The sequence below is a fragment of the Poromitra crassiceps genome, assembly GCF_964638095.1.
Source record: "Poromitra crassiceps genome assembly, chromosome: 8".
Classification (NCBI taxonomy): Eukaryota; Metazoa; Chordata; class Actinopteri; order Beryciformes; family Melamphaidae; genus Poromitra; species Poromitra crassiceps.
In genome coordinates, this window is record NC_139629.1 from 24,566,668 (window position 1) to 24,582,420 (window position 15,753).

Below are 15,753 nucleotides of genomic sequence, written 5' to 3' on the forward strand. Positions count from 1 at the left end.
CCAAGAGGAACCTACTGGGCAAGTCGGAACGGAAGCATCACTAATGGTATTGTTTACACCTGCTTTACTTGCTGCTTTACCACCTCAAAATGGTTGCTGTGAAATGGGTCTATTGTTCAAGGAAGGACAACATACCTGTGCCAGTGGTGGACTGTGGAGCCACCTCTCGCTAAACAACACAACATGAACAGGACAGATGGAGGACACTGCAGCAGTGGAAGCCAAGTACGTACATGACACACACACACACACACACACACACACACACACACACACACACACACACACACACACACACACACACACACACACACACACACACACACACACACACACACACACACACACACACAATACCAGTGTTGGGGGTAACTCATTACAAAAGTAACATATTAAATGTAATATATTACTTTTAGCAGTAACTCAGTAATATAACTTATTACTTATAAGATTTCAGTAATATTATACCAGTTACTTTGTCAAGTAACTCAAGTTACAAATTTAATTACATTTGATTAAATCAAAGCACAAAAAAGATACAATCATTTCCTAATCAAACTGTGTGTTTTTATGCAAGATGACAATAACAAAGGAAAAGAATAACATTTCGAATTTTGGATTGTTTACACTGACTTCAAGGCGGTTGAAATTATTTTTGGGGATGGTTCCGGGGCGGCGATGTCATTCTGCTGCTGCTGTTGTTTTGGTAAAAGTAATGCAAAAGTAGTGTAATAAGTAACGAGTTACTCTACACAGAAAGTAATATTGTAAAGTAAATTATTACTTTCAAATGAAAGTAACTAGTAATATCTAGTATATTACATTTTGAAAGTAACTTGCCCAACACTGTCCATCAGTCATTCTTCCTTCAGAGTCTCGGATGCGCGGCCCCTAGAGCTCAGCTGATACAATCCAGTAGGTGGCGGTAATACAGCATCACGGATGTCAACCGCCGTAAATCTCCGAAGAAGAAGAAGAAGAAGAAGAAGAAGAAGAAGAAGAAGAAGAAGAAGAAGAAGAAGAAGAAGAAGAAGAAGAAGAAGAAGAAGAAGAAGAAGAAGAAGAAGAAGAAGAAGAAGAAGAAGAAGAAGAAGAAGAAGAAGAAGAAGAAGAAGAAGGAAGAAGAAGAAGAAGAAGAAGAAGAAGAAGAAGAAGAAGAAGACAGGGAGGCAGGCAGGCAGACAGACAGACAGACAGACAGACAGACAGACAGACAGACAGACAGACAGACAGACAGACAGACAGACAGACAGACAGACAGACAGACAGACAGACAGACAGACAGACGCCTGCTGCATGTTTAGGTCAGCCAGTCCTCCACAGACCAGCTGATCTGAGCCACCAGACGGTACCGTCTTGAGTAGCCTACAGACTACAGGTCAAGGTAGGTCCAGTCCTCAGCAACTTCTCATATCAGAAACTCACTACTAATTATAGGCTATTAGGCTACTACCAAAGTTGTTGTTGTTGTTGTTGTTGTTGTTGTTGTTGTTGTTGTTGTTGTTGTTGTTGTTGTTGTTGTTGTGGAATTTGGTAATACAAATGGAATAAACTATAAAACATGGAATATTGCAGAAGTTTCCATAATTTGGCTGAAATGGATACAAAGTAGGCATGATTATCAAAATCTGTCTGTCTGTCAGTCATGATTTTGGGACCCGCGGGCAATTTCCATAACTGCGTCCATGGCACATCTTCTCCAGAGTCTTCTTATTGTAAAATAGCCCTAGAGAAATAATTCAGTTTGGGATTGGGGTGTTTTGAGAGGGGGTCGGTTTTGCGTGTCTTTACTTCACCTCACGACTTGAAAAGTCATCAAAAAATATCCTAATGTCCCTAAATAAAATAAAACAATGGAGGAAGAATTGGGGGGGAAACGGATTTCATATGGCCCTAGATGATGTTGTGTTGTTGATGATGATGATAATAGCATTATAATAATATATTGTAATAATAGGAAGAAATTTGAAAATGAAGACTTGCACTAACTTTTAAACTACTGGTTCCAAGTCTATGTAAGTGTAATTATCATTCCAATTCAAATAGCCCACGTAAAAAGAACAAAACATCAATAACTATCAGTCTGCATGTCCACTGAGCAGTACAGTAAGCATCAAACTGATGGTTATTGTGAACTGTGAAGGAGCAGATTGTAAACATGAATTTCCCTTCATGTCTTAGAGAAGGTACAGAGTTCACTCATCAGATCTCCTCTGGCAGCTGGTTCCAAAGTTCAGGAACAGGTTGATCTTTAACCTACTGGTCTAAGAGAGTCACGTGATGTCTCCTGCCCCACAAGAGAATTTCCAATTCATTTTCTCCATAGACATTTCGAAAAAATCCTTATATAATGAGTTTTAAGGCTGGCCTGGAGACGGTAACCTGACGCTGCCAGATTTGTGGAACAATGCCGCCCCCATCTGGCGGAGTCAGGCTATGGAGACGGAAGTGCCTGGAATGAAGTGCAGAGCTCTCTCTAACCCTAACCCTAACCCTAACCCTACCTTGCTTGACCAGTGATTACTCATCACTGTTCATCTGCATATATGACCCACATTATAATGATACAAAGCCTTCTTTTAACAGTGTCAGAGGATTTGTCCCTGTGTCATGTCATGTCATGTCATGTCATGTCATGTCATGTCATGTCATGTCATGTCATGTCATGTCTCCATGCACAGGTTGGCAGTGCGATGCGGTACTGCAGCACTCGGGGCGGGGTCCACGGACGGGACTTCCGGGATGTGCTGTTTTCGGGCTTCGCCCCGGACGGGGGCATGTTCATGCCCGAGAGCCTGCCCCCGCTCAGCCCTGACACCCTGAGGGCCTGGAGCACCCTGCCCTACCCCAGGCTGGTGGTGGAGGTGGCATCACTCTTCGTCCCCACGGAACTCATCCCCAGAGACGACCTGGAGGGTGAGACGCTATAGGGCTGGACGGGACGAGTTATTATGGATCCCACACCACTTCCAGGTCACCACTTCTGTTCACACTCAGTAGACAGCTCTTGCCTGACCAGTCTCCATTTCTCCAAACTGGGACTGTGCCGGCTGCATTCTACTGCATGTAGTACACTGACTGTCGGCAAGTACCTCATACAACAACCCCACATCAAAAATCACAACTATCCCTTTAAATCAGGGGTGCCCAAATTCTTTCCCATGAAGGGCCAAAACTCAATCTGGGTGGAGGGCCGAGGGCCAAAAATAAACCTTGTGGAATTACATTAAAATGTATTTTGTTTTATAGAAAATTAACATTCTAAATCTAAAATAACATTTCAATATAATAATCTACTTTTTATCTGTTTGGTAATTGTAATAATTTGCAATTGGTTATATATATTTAAAAAAACATCTGCATTTGTGGGGAGCTTAAACATTTAATCAGTAAACACCCAGTTAAAAACAGTTGTATTTTCCAATTTAAAATTGGGGAATAAAAAAAAAAAATCCAAAATCCGTGGCGGGCCAAAACAAACAGAGCTTGGCCCGCGGGCCCCAAATTGGTCACCACTGCTTTAAACTCTACCCCATCCGTGTCCCTGTCTCAGGCCTGGTGTCGGCAGCCCTGTCTGGCTTCTCGGTGCCCGAGGCGGTGCACCTCACCAGGCTGAAGGACGGCCTGTGTGTGCTGGAGCTCTTCCACGGAGACACCATGGCCTTCAAGGACCTGGCTATGACCTGCACCGTGCGCTTCCTCCACTACTTCCTGCAGAAGGACAGACGCAGAGCTACTGTTCTTGTGGGTAAGAACCTGAGAATACTCCTAACATCCTAATAACATCTAGGCTTGTGGACCCCAGGAAGAAAAGTAAGACGCTGGTAGTACCGTGTGTGATCGACTCACCACACAGCTGTTGTAGACGGTACCAGAGTGTAGTAACGCCAAAGCTGAATGGCGGAGGAATATTTTAGTGATGAGGCTCTTTTTCCTCATTTGAGCACGGCTAGAGAGGTGTACTGTTATACTGATTTGAGAACATTCTATGTCTAGGAGCACGTTCTAAAAGTCTAGTTGACCAATCAGATTGCTTAGTCAAAACTACCTGTTGTTTAATGTGAGATTTTAAACAGCTTCAGTAAAGATTCTGTACAGGGCTGGACTCATTATACAGTTAGCTAAGGCTCATACTTAGGTGTATATACAGTACATTTTCATATTCATATACAGGACTGTTCTCTATTTTGCTGACATGAAGTAGCTCCTTCTGAAAGGTTTTTTATTATTCTTCATATTCTCAAATACACTACTGCCGCATGCGCTAGGACGCGTCATCAGTGATGTTATCTGGGGTCGTAAGGTGTTTCGGGTCTGTCAACATCATACACCCTCGCCCAGTAGACCCAGCCGAGGCCAATTAAGACCCCGACTCGCGTCCCAGAAGCCGCTCACGGATCAGCCTTACTACTCTGTCTGCAACGTTGCCCGCGGGAGGGGTAAAAGAGAACGCCCAATCCGCTGCAATAGAGCTAGTACTACGCCGCAGTATTGGCCCTTCGGTGCATGGAGGATCTAGGCTCTGTGGGTTACTCCCGGCCGTGCTCCTCCTTCGTCTCACCAGACCCTCCCGTGGCAAAGGCAATCCAGAGGCTGAGAGGATGCCTCAAGGACGCCTCAAGAGGGCCTGTGCGCTGCACGTCATTTACCTGCGTCGAGCACCTCGCTCTAGCCTGAAGGACCCCAGGCTGCGCCGATCTTTGCACAGATTTTCAGGAGGCTAATCCGTAGCGTTTGTGGATTTCTCCCTCACGAGAGAGCCAAGATGGGGTGCTAATCCCATCCCGTACCGGTTGCCGTCTCTCCGGCCGTCAACTGTCTCTCCAGCTCGTCACCAAACTATACTTGGTTGTCACCTAGTCTTTAGTCTTTTTTCATTCTTGTTGTGGACAAAAACATATAATGTAGTAGATATTGTGGTAAATCCTGATGACTTAGACATTGGTTTTCAATGTGGGGTACAGGGGGACCAGCAGGCATCCTTGAGGGGGTCTGACTCAATCCTCTTCTTCAGGTACCTCAGGGGACACTGGCGGCTCTGCCATCCAGAGCGCCAAAGGCCTGGCTGGGCTGGATGTGGTGGTGGTTTACCCCCGAGGGCGCATCACCCCGGTCCAGGAGAAGCAGATGATCACCTGCCTGGAGGATAATGTCCATGTGTTTGCAGGTGAACTAACAGAGGCCCCTCTTTATCTGAATAGCCACCCATTTGAGTGTTTTCCTAGCAATCAAGTCATGTGAAAGCACTAGAGCAATAAATGAGTTGGGAGGGAATCAGGGGAGAGTGTAGTAGAATGTCCCATAACTTGCATTAATAGTAGTAGCAGTCACAGTAGTTCTAGCAGTGTTTTCCGCTAGGTCAGAGAATGTCCAGCTAGCTGAATGTAGTACCCGTCTGGGCACCCCGGAAGGGCTGTGCTCTCCCAGGAGAAGAAAATTGTGTACATTTTAAAGTAAAATGCACCAATCTGGTGCACTTTGAGAGCAAAATGAAGTTAACTTCAGAATGCCTACATGTTCTAATCAAAACATTTATTTCAGGGGGTGAAGTAACTGCGAGTCAATCTGTCTATCTAGCTATCTATAAAATAAAATAATTAGAATATTGTAATATGCATTCCATTATTAAGTAACTTTACTTTTTTCTCTTTTTCTCTTGTTTAATCATTTTGTATAAATTGAGCAGGTTTCCTAAACAACTTGAAGGAAGTCAGAGTCCTCTGAGTTGGTCTTTCTTTTGTTTGACATGTAATGTCTGTAATGATAAAAGAATGAAGTTGTTTTCTATTGTTAGTGAGAGAGAGGAAGCAGCAGTCCTTATTCTACATGATGTCATTAATATAACGTTAGTGAGAGAGAGGAAGCAGCAGTCCTTATTCTACATGATGTCATTAATATAACGTTAGTGAGAGAGAGGAAGCAGCAGTCCTTATTCTACATGATGTCATTAATATAACGTTAGTGAGAGAGAGGAAGCAGCAGTCCTTATTCTACATGATGTCATTAATATAACGTTAGTGAGAGAGAGGAAGCAGCAGTCCTTATTCTACATGCTGTCATTAATATAATGTTAGTGAGAGAGAGGAAGCAGCAGTCCTTATTCTACATGATGTCATTAATATAACGTTAGTGAGAGAGAGGAAGCAGCAGTCCTTATTCTACATGATGTCATTAATATAACGTTAGTGAGAGAGAGGAAGCAGCAGTCCTTATTCTACATGATGTCATTAATATAACGTTAGTGAGAGAGAGGAAGCAGCAGTCCTTATTTTACATGATGTCATTAATATAATAAGGGGTAGCCTATTTTCTTTCCTTTACATTTTCATATGGTAAATTATAGACTATAGAAAAATTAGAAGAATGTTTTGTGTGTGCCCTCTCTTCTCCTGCACTGCTTTGCTACCAGCTGACCAGCCAATCAGATTGATTTCTCTACCAGCTGACCAGCCAATCACTCAGAGTGATTTCTCACCTATCGGCAGAACACACTGCAAAGACAGATGCTCAGTGACGGCCCAACGTTGACTGACGGCCGACCGTCGGCCTGGTGTGTCTGTAGCTTCACTCTTCCTCTCCTCTCCCCTCAGCGGATGGCAGCTCGGATGACATCGACCAGCCGCTGAGGCGCCTGTTCGCCGACCAGCAGCTGGTCAGCCGCCACGGCCTGATGAGCCTCAACTCTGTCAACTGGTCCAGAGTCATGATCCAGCTGGCTCACTTCATCTACGCCTACCTGCAGACCAGCGGGCTGGACCCCCAGGCCCACCCAGGGCCCCTGCCTGTCTTACAGGTGGTGGTGCCCACTGGGGGGGCGGGGAACATTGCAGGTGAGAGGGGGAAGGACATCTGAAAAAGGGGTTTTCCTGACAGCAAACTGTGACGTTGTGTACATTTAGGCTACACTGTACCTACTCTAAACTGTGACGTTGTGTACATTTAGGCTACACTGTACCTACTCTAAACTGTGACGTTGTGTACATTTAGGCTACACTGTACCTACTCAACTGCTTTATTGTGACAGATCCCATTGTCTTCTCTGGGTTTGGTTTGGGTAGATATTTGACATACACTGCATGCACACTTGAAGTCACACATGATAGTCCACACAGGTGAGAAACAATGCATTTGTTCACTCTGTGGTAACGGTTTTGGGTGCAAAGAAAACTTGAAGACACACACACGCTAGTCCACATTTCCTATATATATACATATATATATATATATATATATATATATATATATATATATATATATATATATATATATGTATATATATATATGTGTCTACGGTCCACACAGGTGATAAACAATGTAACTGCTCAGTCACAGACACACTGTGTGAGGACAACATACATTTATGGCTGTGTTCATGATGTACACAGCTTGTGGTAAAAGTTTAGGCCATAAAGACAACTTGAAGGCACGAACAATGTATTTTGCTCAGTCTGTGGTAATTTCTGGTAAAGGTTATCAGAATCAGAATACAAAATACAAAACTGACAATAAAATAATTCCCTGTCACCATAGGAAACGTCCTCGTGTAAAGTGCCCCTTAGTCTCCAGGATATAATCATCTGCTATCTCAGCTTGATCAGAGATTAGCAGTACTTGGGGGAGAGATTTTTTATTTTCATGAATTGAAAAGGTGAGAGATTTATTTTCTGCCTGTTTAAATTTGAAAGGTCTGGTTGTTGTAGTTTCCCCTGAAACCAGTTTAGCTGAAAATAATAATAATTTCTAAATGGCTTTGCTGGACAGGACAAAAACGTCCTTCTTCATCTCTGAAATCCAGTCTTCTGTCTCCAACCCCAGTAAACTGTTTCCACCTTCTCCTGCCTCATCAAACCCTCCCTCCTCCCTCTCTGCTGATGATTTTGTCACCTACTTTGCTAAGAAGGTGGATGACATCAGCTCTTCCTTCCCTCCTCCAGCCACTATACATCTGACTCCAAACCTTCTTCTCTGCCTGCCTCCTGTCCCTGGGCTTGCTTCCTTCTCTCCCTCTCTCCTGAAGATGACCTTAAACTTGTCGGGTCTAAACCAAGCCTCCTCCTGGCAGGCCAGAGAGGTCTCCGAGCAGCCGAAGATGGCGAGTTCTGCCTCCGGCTGAAGGCTTATTTTGTAGGCCTTAGAGTAGGTGTCAGTTTTTTAAATGTCTTCTGTTTTCTCCTCAGCAAGAAAGTGATTTTTCTGTCTGTCGGTCTGTGTCTCTCTCTCTGTCTCCCTCTGTCTGTCGGTCTGTGTCTCTCTCTCTCGCCCTCTGCCTGTCTGTCTGTCTGTCTGTCTCTCAGCCGGCTGTATAGTGAAGCAGATGGGGTTACCACTGCAGCTCGTAGCGATGGTGAACGCCAATGATATCGTGCACAGGACGGTGCAGACTGGTGACTTCTCCATGGCAGCTAACGTCACGCAAACACTGGCCCCTGCCATCGACATCCAGGTACTGCAGCCATAGCGGATGATTTTGAGCCCATCCATCCCGGGCCCTTGGTTGGCTCACCCTGCTGTGTGCTTTCTGGCCCGTAGGACCCATACAACATGGAGCGCGTGTTCTGGCTGCTGTCGGGACGAGACGGAGCCTTGGTGAAGAGCATGATGGAGGGGTTCCAACATTCACACAGACACCCTCTGCCTGCACACCTCCACACACTGGTACACTGGCAGACCGCTCATACTCTCTCCTCAACACATTTATTATAGTTTGTATTTTTCATTCGTTTTTCTTTTTATTTCATTTGAATTAATTGTCGTTTTAAATGAGGTTCAGTTCAGTTTCCAGAGTGGGTTTGTTTCGGTTTTGTTGTTGTTTGGTTTTAGTTGAGAGTTTTTATTCGTTTTAATACGCCATTAGTTGTTTTCCTTTTTCTTTTATTGGGGGGTATTTGTCAGAGGCAGATATAAGAAGTTCAGAACAGGTATTACAATACAAACACAACATTTTGTAATTAAGGCATTACATTAAGGCATTTGACTCTCAGTCATGTCGACATCCTAGTCTCAGTAAACATATGTCCCGATGCCTCCTCATGCTTGTTGGGTTGACAAATTTGACCAAATTGACAAAGACTAAAACTAAAGACATTTTCTGTATACAGTGGAATCCACTTATAGTGATCACAGTTATAGTGATCAACTGCTTATATTGATCAAAAAGCTTGTCCCAAATCATTCCTATATACATGCTGTTTAAATAATTCACTTATCATGATCAATACTCCGCTTACAGTGATCATTTTGGGCCTTGTCCCACGTGAGAACAATGGAAAACAGTCATTTAATATATTTTTTGACTTACAAATTGCCAAAAATGAGCCAACGAGATACAGCAGAGATACTCGGTGCATGTCTGTCTGTGGAGAGATGACGGCGTCTCTGTCTACACGAGACCGTTGTGTTTGAAACAGCTGCAGGCCTAACTTACTGTATGTATTTTTAAAGTCAATAATATTCCTTTACTTTATATGTACTGCATTCATACAGTAATACATATACAAATGTCAATTAGATGGTAATAATCTGCATGAGAAATAAAGAAAAAGACAAATTGGTTGTAATGATCATCCGCTTATAGTGATCAATTTGACCTGTCCGTCCAAAGGTGATCACTATAAGAGGAGTGCACTCTAATTTTATTTTATTTTTGTAAGTACACAATTTCCTTTCAGTTTTTTTTTTTTTCCAGTTAACTAAAATGTCTGTTTTCCACACCTAGTTTAAATGTTTAGTTTAGTTTAGTTTAACTATGGAGTAATAAACGTTCTTCTCGCTCGCCTGTTCCAGTGGCTCACACCTCGTTAATTACATTATCTCTCTCTCCATCTCCATCTCTCCCTCTCTCTCTCTCTCCATCTCTCTCTCTCTCTCTCTCTCTCTCTCTCCATCTCCATCTCTCTCTCTCCATCTCTCTCTCTCTCTCTCTCTCTCTCTCTCTCCATCTCCATCTCTCTCTCTCTCTCCATCTCTCTCTCTCTCTCTCTCTCCATCTCCATCTCCATCTCCCTCTCTCTCTCTCTCTCTCTCTCTCTCTCTCTCTCTCTCTCTCTCTCTCGCATGTCCAGTTGTACCAGGCCATGTCCACAGGAGTGGTGAGTGATGAAGGGATCCTGGAGACCATGAGGAGGTGCTGGGAGGACAACCAGTATCTTCTGTGTCCCCATACAGCTGTGGCCGTGTGGCATCACTACCACTGTTCCCACAGCCCGGGCCTCAACAGGTGACAAACACACTGTCCCCACTAGGGATGGGGATCATTATTTTTTTATTATCAATACTTTTCTACTATTTGGTGGAAAGACGAGACGTTAAAACAAAATCTTGGCATTAGTAGTTTTAACCCATTAATCCAGAATTGTTCCCAGACATGAAAATATTTGAATCATGTGTCATTAGTAAACCTTTGATATAAAAACATGTGAAAAAGTGTGTTTTGTGGTCGGTCACAATTGTGACCGGTGGGATAACACAGTGCATCTAATGTGTATACTGAATTAACATATTTTTCCTATGCAGTCATTCAAATTGTTATATCCCAGCCTAGTTATTAACACATTAGGGGGTGGGGCCTCCGTGCTGGAGGGTGGAGTCTCTGTACTAGAGGGCGGAGCCTCGATGATGGAGGGTACCGCCCCCTCCTCTTTTTCCTCCACCACCTCATCACCAGTGGGGTATTGGAAGCCACTGCTGGCATGGGACGGTGGGGGGGAAGTCTGGTGTGGCCTCTGTGACGCGGGGCACTGCTCCACTTCTGTGGCCGCACGCCGCAGCGGCAACACCTCTGAATAAATGTATATATAATTATATAGCCCCGCTACCAAATGAATATTTTTGAAGTAATTGAATGGAAAACCACGAGTTTCCTTATATGAAATGTGCTCTATGAGACCTATTTATTTACACAATGCCTAAATAAGTACTTGCTCTTTTTGCAGGTGTTATATAGCCACAGCATCTCCAGCCAAGTTTGAGGGGGCAGTGCAGAGGGCGGGGCTGCCCTTCGACCCGCCCGAGGCGGTGCGTGCGCTGGACAAGATGGACGCCCGGTACCAGAACCTAGAGAGAAGCCTGGACTGGAGCCAAGACTGGGAAGACAGACTGAGAGAGACCATCCAGGCTATCAGCTCAGCCAGGGAACGCACAGTCACTTACTACAGTTGATTGGAGACAATACAATACTATCATTATATTTCATATAAACTGACATTCTGACAGTACCTCTATGTTTAAGGAATCTTATTTGTTATGTTGACATTTTCAAATCTGTTCATCAATAAGACTTCTGATTTCATCGTTTTCTGTAATTATTAAGAAGGCAATATATGCGCAACCCTAAGCAACTTTAATCAGAGATTGATCTTACTGACGGACATGAATTGAATCAGTACTTTTTCTATTTCTAAGTGCTGTTTACGGGTTAGATCAGTGGTTTTTAACTGGTTTAGTTAGTTTAAACTGGTGATGCTCATCAAGTGTAAGTTAAAACAGCCCCCAAATATGGTGGGGATGCAATTCTCGGTGGGGATGCAGAACTCGGCATAACACCGGGCGCAGGCGCAAATTGGAGGCGTGACAAGTCATCTGCTATTCTCCGTGCCCCGCAAAATGCCAGTGCAAACAAGATTTGGGCAGTCTTAACCACCAGAATTATTCACAGGTGTGGCCTGGCAATGCCAATGCCATCATTCAAACCTATCAGATTCCCATCTTGCAGTCCCTTTAATACAGTTTGTGCAATGCATGCTGTAATTCTCTCCATGCGTATTTGGATATCTCACAACAACACCATCACATCATATACCTGTTAAAAACATCTGTGATTTGATGCAGTTCTGGTTCTTTTGTTGACTGGAAAATCGAAACGTGTTTGCAACGGGGAAACAGGGACATTTGATTGATAATATTGCAAGTAGGCTACAATGTCCAGGTTTTCTCAATTCATTTCCCATTAACCCCTATTTGCAATGTGATAAAGGTTTTTCAGTTAATTATAGTTGATTGCCTCACTGAATAATCTGCTGGTGGTTACCCAATTTTAGCAGCAGAATTGGATGTCCTGGCATGGCACCTCCGTGCGTAATGACCTATCAAAAAGGAATTCCCCTGCACTGCGGTGCACGGATAATTATGGTGCGCTCAAGCGCAGCCGGGTATTTTGCGCTAAGAGCTGTTTTAGAGGTGCTTTTCAGAGCTCTTAGCGCAAAGAATTGTGCGCATGCCGACGATAGCAGAATGCCATCTGTGTCCCAGGACACGCTGACCAACATTCTGATCCCTCGTACAGTATTCCAGCCAGGATAGAAATAAATGCACATTAAAAAGAGAGAAGCATGTGAGGCTGCAAAATTCAAATCTCAGACCTATCTAGTAGATGGGTTAAAAACAAGTACCCCCAGCCCCCCCCCCAATGGATTCTGGTACCACTGGGCATGCTAAATAGCATACTAAGAATCTAGGAAAACCTGATTTCTGGAAAGCAGTCATTTCCCAGATGACGGCGAAGATGGCTGTAGGGACCTTAAGATGGCTATATCTCAATTGCTATTCAACATAGAAAGGTGGTTTTGGTGTCTAGATTTTAGGGCTCAATGAATACAATTGAATCAGTGAAATTACCATAAATTAATTATTTATTGACAAATCCAAGATGGCGAATTCAGATTTTAAATTCAGAATCTCAGTTCACCCTGCACTTAGTAGGATGGAAGAGAGCCAGGGCGCTATCTTACACCTGTGGCAAGGGCAAGCGTTGCTACTGCTAGTTTCTAGGACTCAAAATCTATTCTTTTCTTTTAATGACCACCAGGTCGCTGAAACACATCCTGTGATGTGCTGACCCAGTGGTAATAAAAGGGGGGGAAATGGAGATTTTGAGTGCTAGAAACTAGCAATGACAACACTTGCCCTTGCACCAGGCGTAAGATAGGTTCCCCCAATCTTCATTTTGGCAGAAAAAAAGACCTGCAACAATTCTGACAGAGAATCAATAAAAGACCAAGCGCAACAACTGGTATCATTACATAGGTTTAAAGTAAACAGAGCTTCCACACACAACTGTCACCAATAGCAAAGGCTACTGTATATTTCAAGTGTGCAATAATAATAATGTATTGACGATGGCAGAAAAAGCAGACAGGGCAAATCATGATATAGCTTTTAATGACGCGTCCACTTTCTTAAGGAGTGTTTATAAAGAGAACAGGCAGAATACAAACAAATCTACTTTGACGTCCAGCCCTGAAGACAGTGTCTGTTGAAGGATCATATTTACACACCTGCCAACACTACACATTTTCACGGGAGTCTCCCTAGTAACCTGCTGTGCTCCTGATTGGTCAGTTATCCCGTTAATCTCCCGATTTCAATCAAATGGCTGCAGCGGGCTCAGTTTTAAAGTCAGAGTGAAGTGTCTGTCTGGTGTCTGCTATGAAACTAGAAGACGGAAGGCAGCCATGTCATGCTAGCTTGTCGGGAAGGGGGCTAAATAACGCTGCAGATTTAGCCTACATTTTTGTGAAAAACTGGCACGGCCATTTTCAAAGGGGTCCCCTTGACCTCTCACCTCAAGATATCTGAATGAAAATAGGTTCTATGGGTACTCATGAGTCTCCCCTTTACAGGTAGGGTAGCACAATTTTCATTTACATTTTTCGACAAGGCAGCATCCACAGACGGAACAATGGATCACATCACTGATGGCGTTTCAACTTTTTTTTTCCCTTCCTTTGAGGGTGGGTGGGTGAGTGCATTTTCCGATATCAAATCAGTTTTGATGGAGCACGAAGTCCTTCATCACTTGTGTTAGTGGTAGGGAGTGGACTTGGTTCAGGCGATGTGTGCCCAGCACTTGGCGGATCCGGATCCGACACATGTGGCCAAGACTGCGAGGACATCTCTTGGCCTCCAGAAAGACCCTGCGAACCTCAGGATCTGCCCATTGCTCCAGCTGTGCCTGGTTTGCGGTCACCAGGGCCGGGTCAGCACCGTGGTCCAGCAGCAGCTGAACAAAGGCCCTGTTGCACCTGTTATGCAGCACCACCTGCAGCAGGAGAGAAGCCACGTCACGGGTCAGAACGCCAGCAGCCTGGAGCAGCAGGCGGAAGCAGTCCAGGTGGTTGTATTCAGCACTGAGGTAGAGAGGGGTGCCTGAGCCACGTATGCTTCTGTTAGGGTCAGCCCCGGCTTCCAGGAGGATCCGGACACAGTCCAGGTGACCGTTATACACGGCACACTTGAGAGGCGTCCACTTATGCTTGTCAGCTAGGTCTACCTGTGCTCCCTGGGTGATCAGGTAGTCCACACAGGCAGCATGACCCCGGTAGGCTGCGAGCCCCAGAGGGGTCCAGCAACTACTCTCAAGCACAAACTGCTCATTGATCTGCCTTCTGAAGCACCTCAGCCTCAGCAGGCTCCTCAGTTTGTCCAGGTCTCCTGCCCAGATGGCATTGTTGAACCGCATGTTGTCCTGCCCTGCTCGAACAGCCATTCCTTCAGATGTGACACTGTACCACACTGACATTATGAAGGGACTGTAATGTGGGTTGGACATTATGACATCATAACATGACATCATAACAATATTACATGATGACCTTATAATGACTGATGACATCACTCACTGATGACATCACAATTGCTCAAGTGACATCACTGAAGACATCACTCACTGATGACATCACAATTGCTCAAGTGACATCACTGCACCCACTGATGACATCACTCACTGGTGACATTACTATGCTCAACATCACTGATGCAATTGCTCGAGTGACATCACTGATGACATCATCTGTGACATCATCCGTGATTTATTTGTGACATCATTGGCCACGCCTTATTTAGACTCCATCTTGTTTTGGATATGCGACAAGAGAGAGACAGACGGCGAAGATGGCTATATCTCAATTACTATTCAACATAGAAAGGTGGTTTTGGTGTCTAACCCTAGGTTTTAGGGCTCAATGAATACAATTGAATCAGTGAAATTACCATAAATTTATTATTTATTGACAAATCCAAGATGGCGAATTCAGATTTTAAATTCAGAATCTCAGTTCACCCTGCACTTAGTAGGATGGAAGAGAGCCAGGGCGCTATCTTACACCTGTGGCAAGGGCAAGCGTTGCTACTGCTAGTTTCTAGGACTCAAAATCTATTATTTTCTTTTAATGACCACCAGGTCGCTGAAACACATCCTGTGATGTGCTGACCCAGTGGTAATAAAAGGGGGGGAAATGGAGATTTTGAGTGCTAGAAACTAGCAATGACAACACTTGCCCTTGCACCAGGCGTAAGATAGGTTCCCCCAATCTTCATTTTGGCAGAAAAAAAGACCTGCAACAATTCAGAGAATCAATAAAAGACCAAGCGCAAAAACTACCGTATATCATTAGCCTACATAGGTTTAAAGTAAACAGAGCTTCCACACACAACTGTCACCAATATCAAAGACTACTGTATATTTCAATAGTGTGCAATAATAATAATGTATTGACGATGGCAGAAAAAGCAGACAGGGCAAATCATGATATAGCTTTTAATGGCTCGTCCACTTTCTTAAGGAGTGTTTATAAAGAGAACAGGCAGAATACAAACAAATCTACTTTGACGTCCAGCCCTGAAGACAGTGTCTGTTGAAGGATCATATTTACACACCTGCCAACACTACACATTTTCACGGGAGTCTCCCTAGTAACCTGCTGTGCTCCTGATTGGTCAGTTATCCCGTTAATCTCCCGATTTCAATCAAATGGCTGC

The 15,753-nt window shown here is 44.1% G+C and overlaps 1 protein-coding gene across 1 annotated transcript; it reads left to right on the forward strand.

Annotated features, from left to right (window-relative positions):
* The first annotated feature begins 1,258 nt into the window (after positions 1-1,258).
* Positions 1,259-11,163, forward strand: thnsl2 (threonine synthase-like 2). The gene is made up of 9 exons (XM_083642460.1): positions 1,259-1,384; positions 2,682-2,916; positions 3,554-3,748; positions 5,015-5,167; positions 6,591-6,830; positions 8,295-8,443; positions 8,530-8,655; positions 10,062-10,216; positions 10,932-11,163. Exons 2-9 carry the CDS (start codon positions 2,694-2,696, stop codon positions 11,155-11,157), a joined length of 1,467 nt encoding a protein of 488 aa, XP_083498586.1. The 5' UTR covers positions 1,259-1,384; positions 2,682-2,693; the 3' UTR covers positions 11,158-11,163.
* Positions 11,164-15,753: the final 4,590 nt, after the last annotated feature.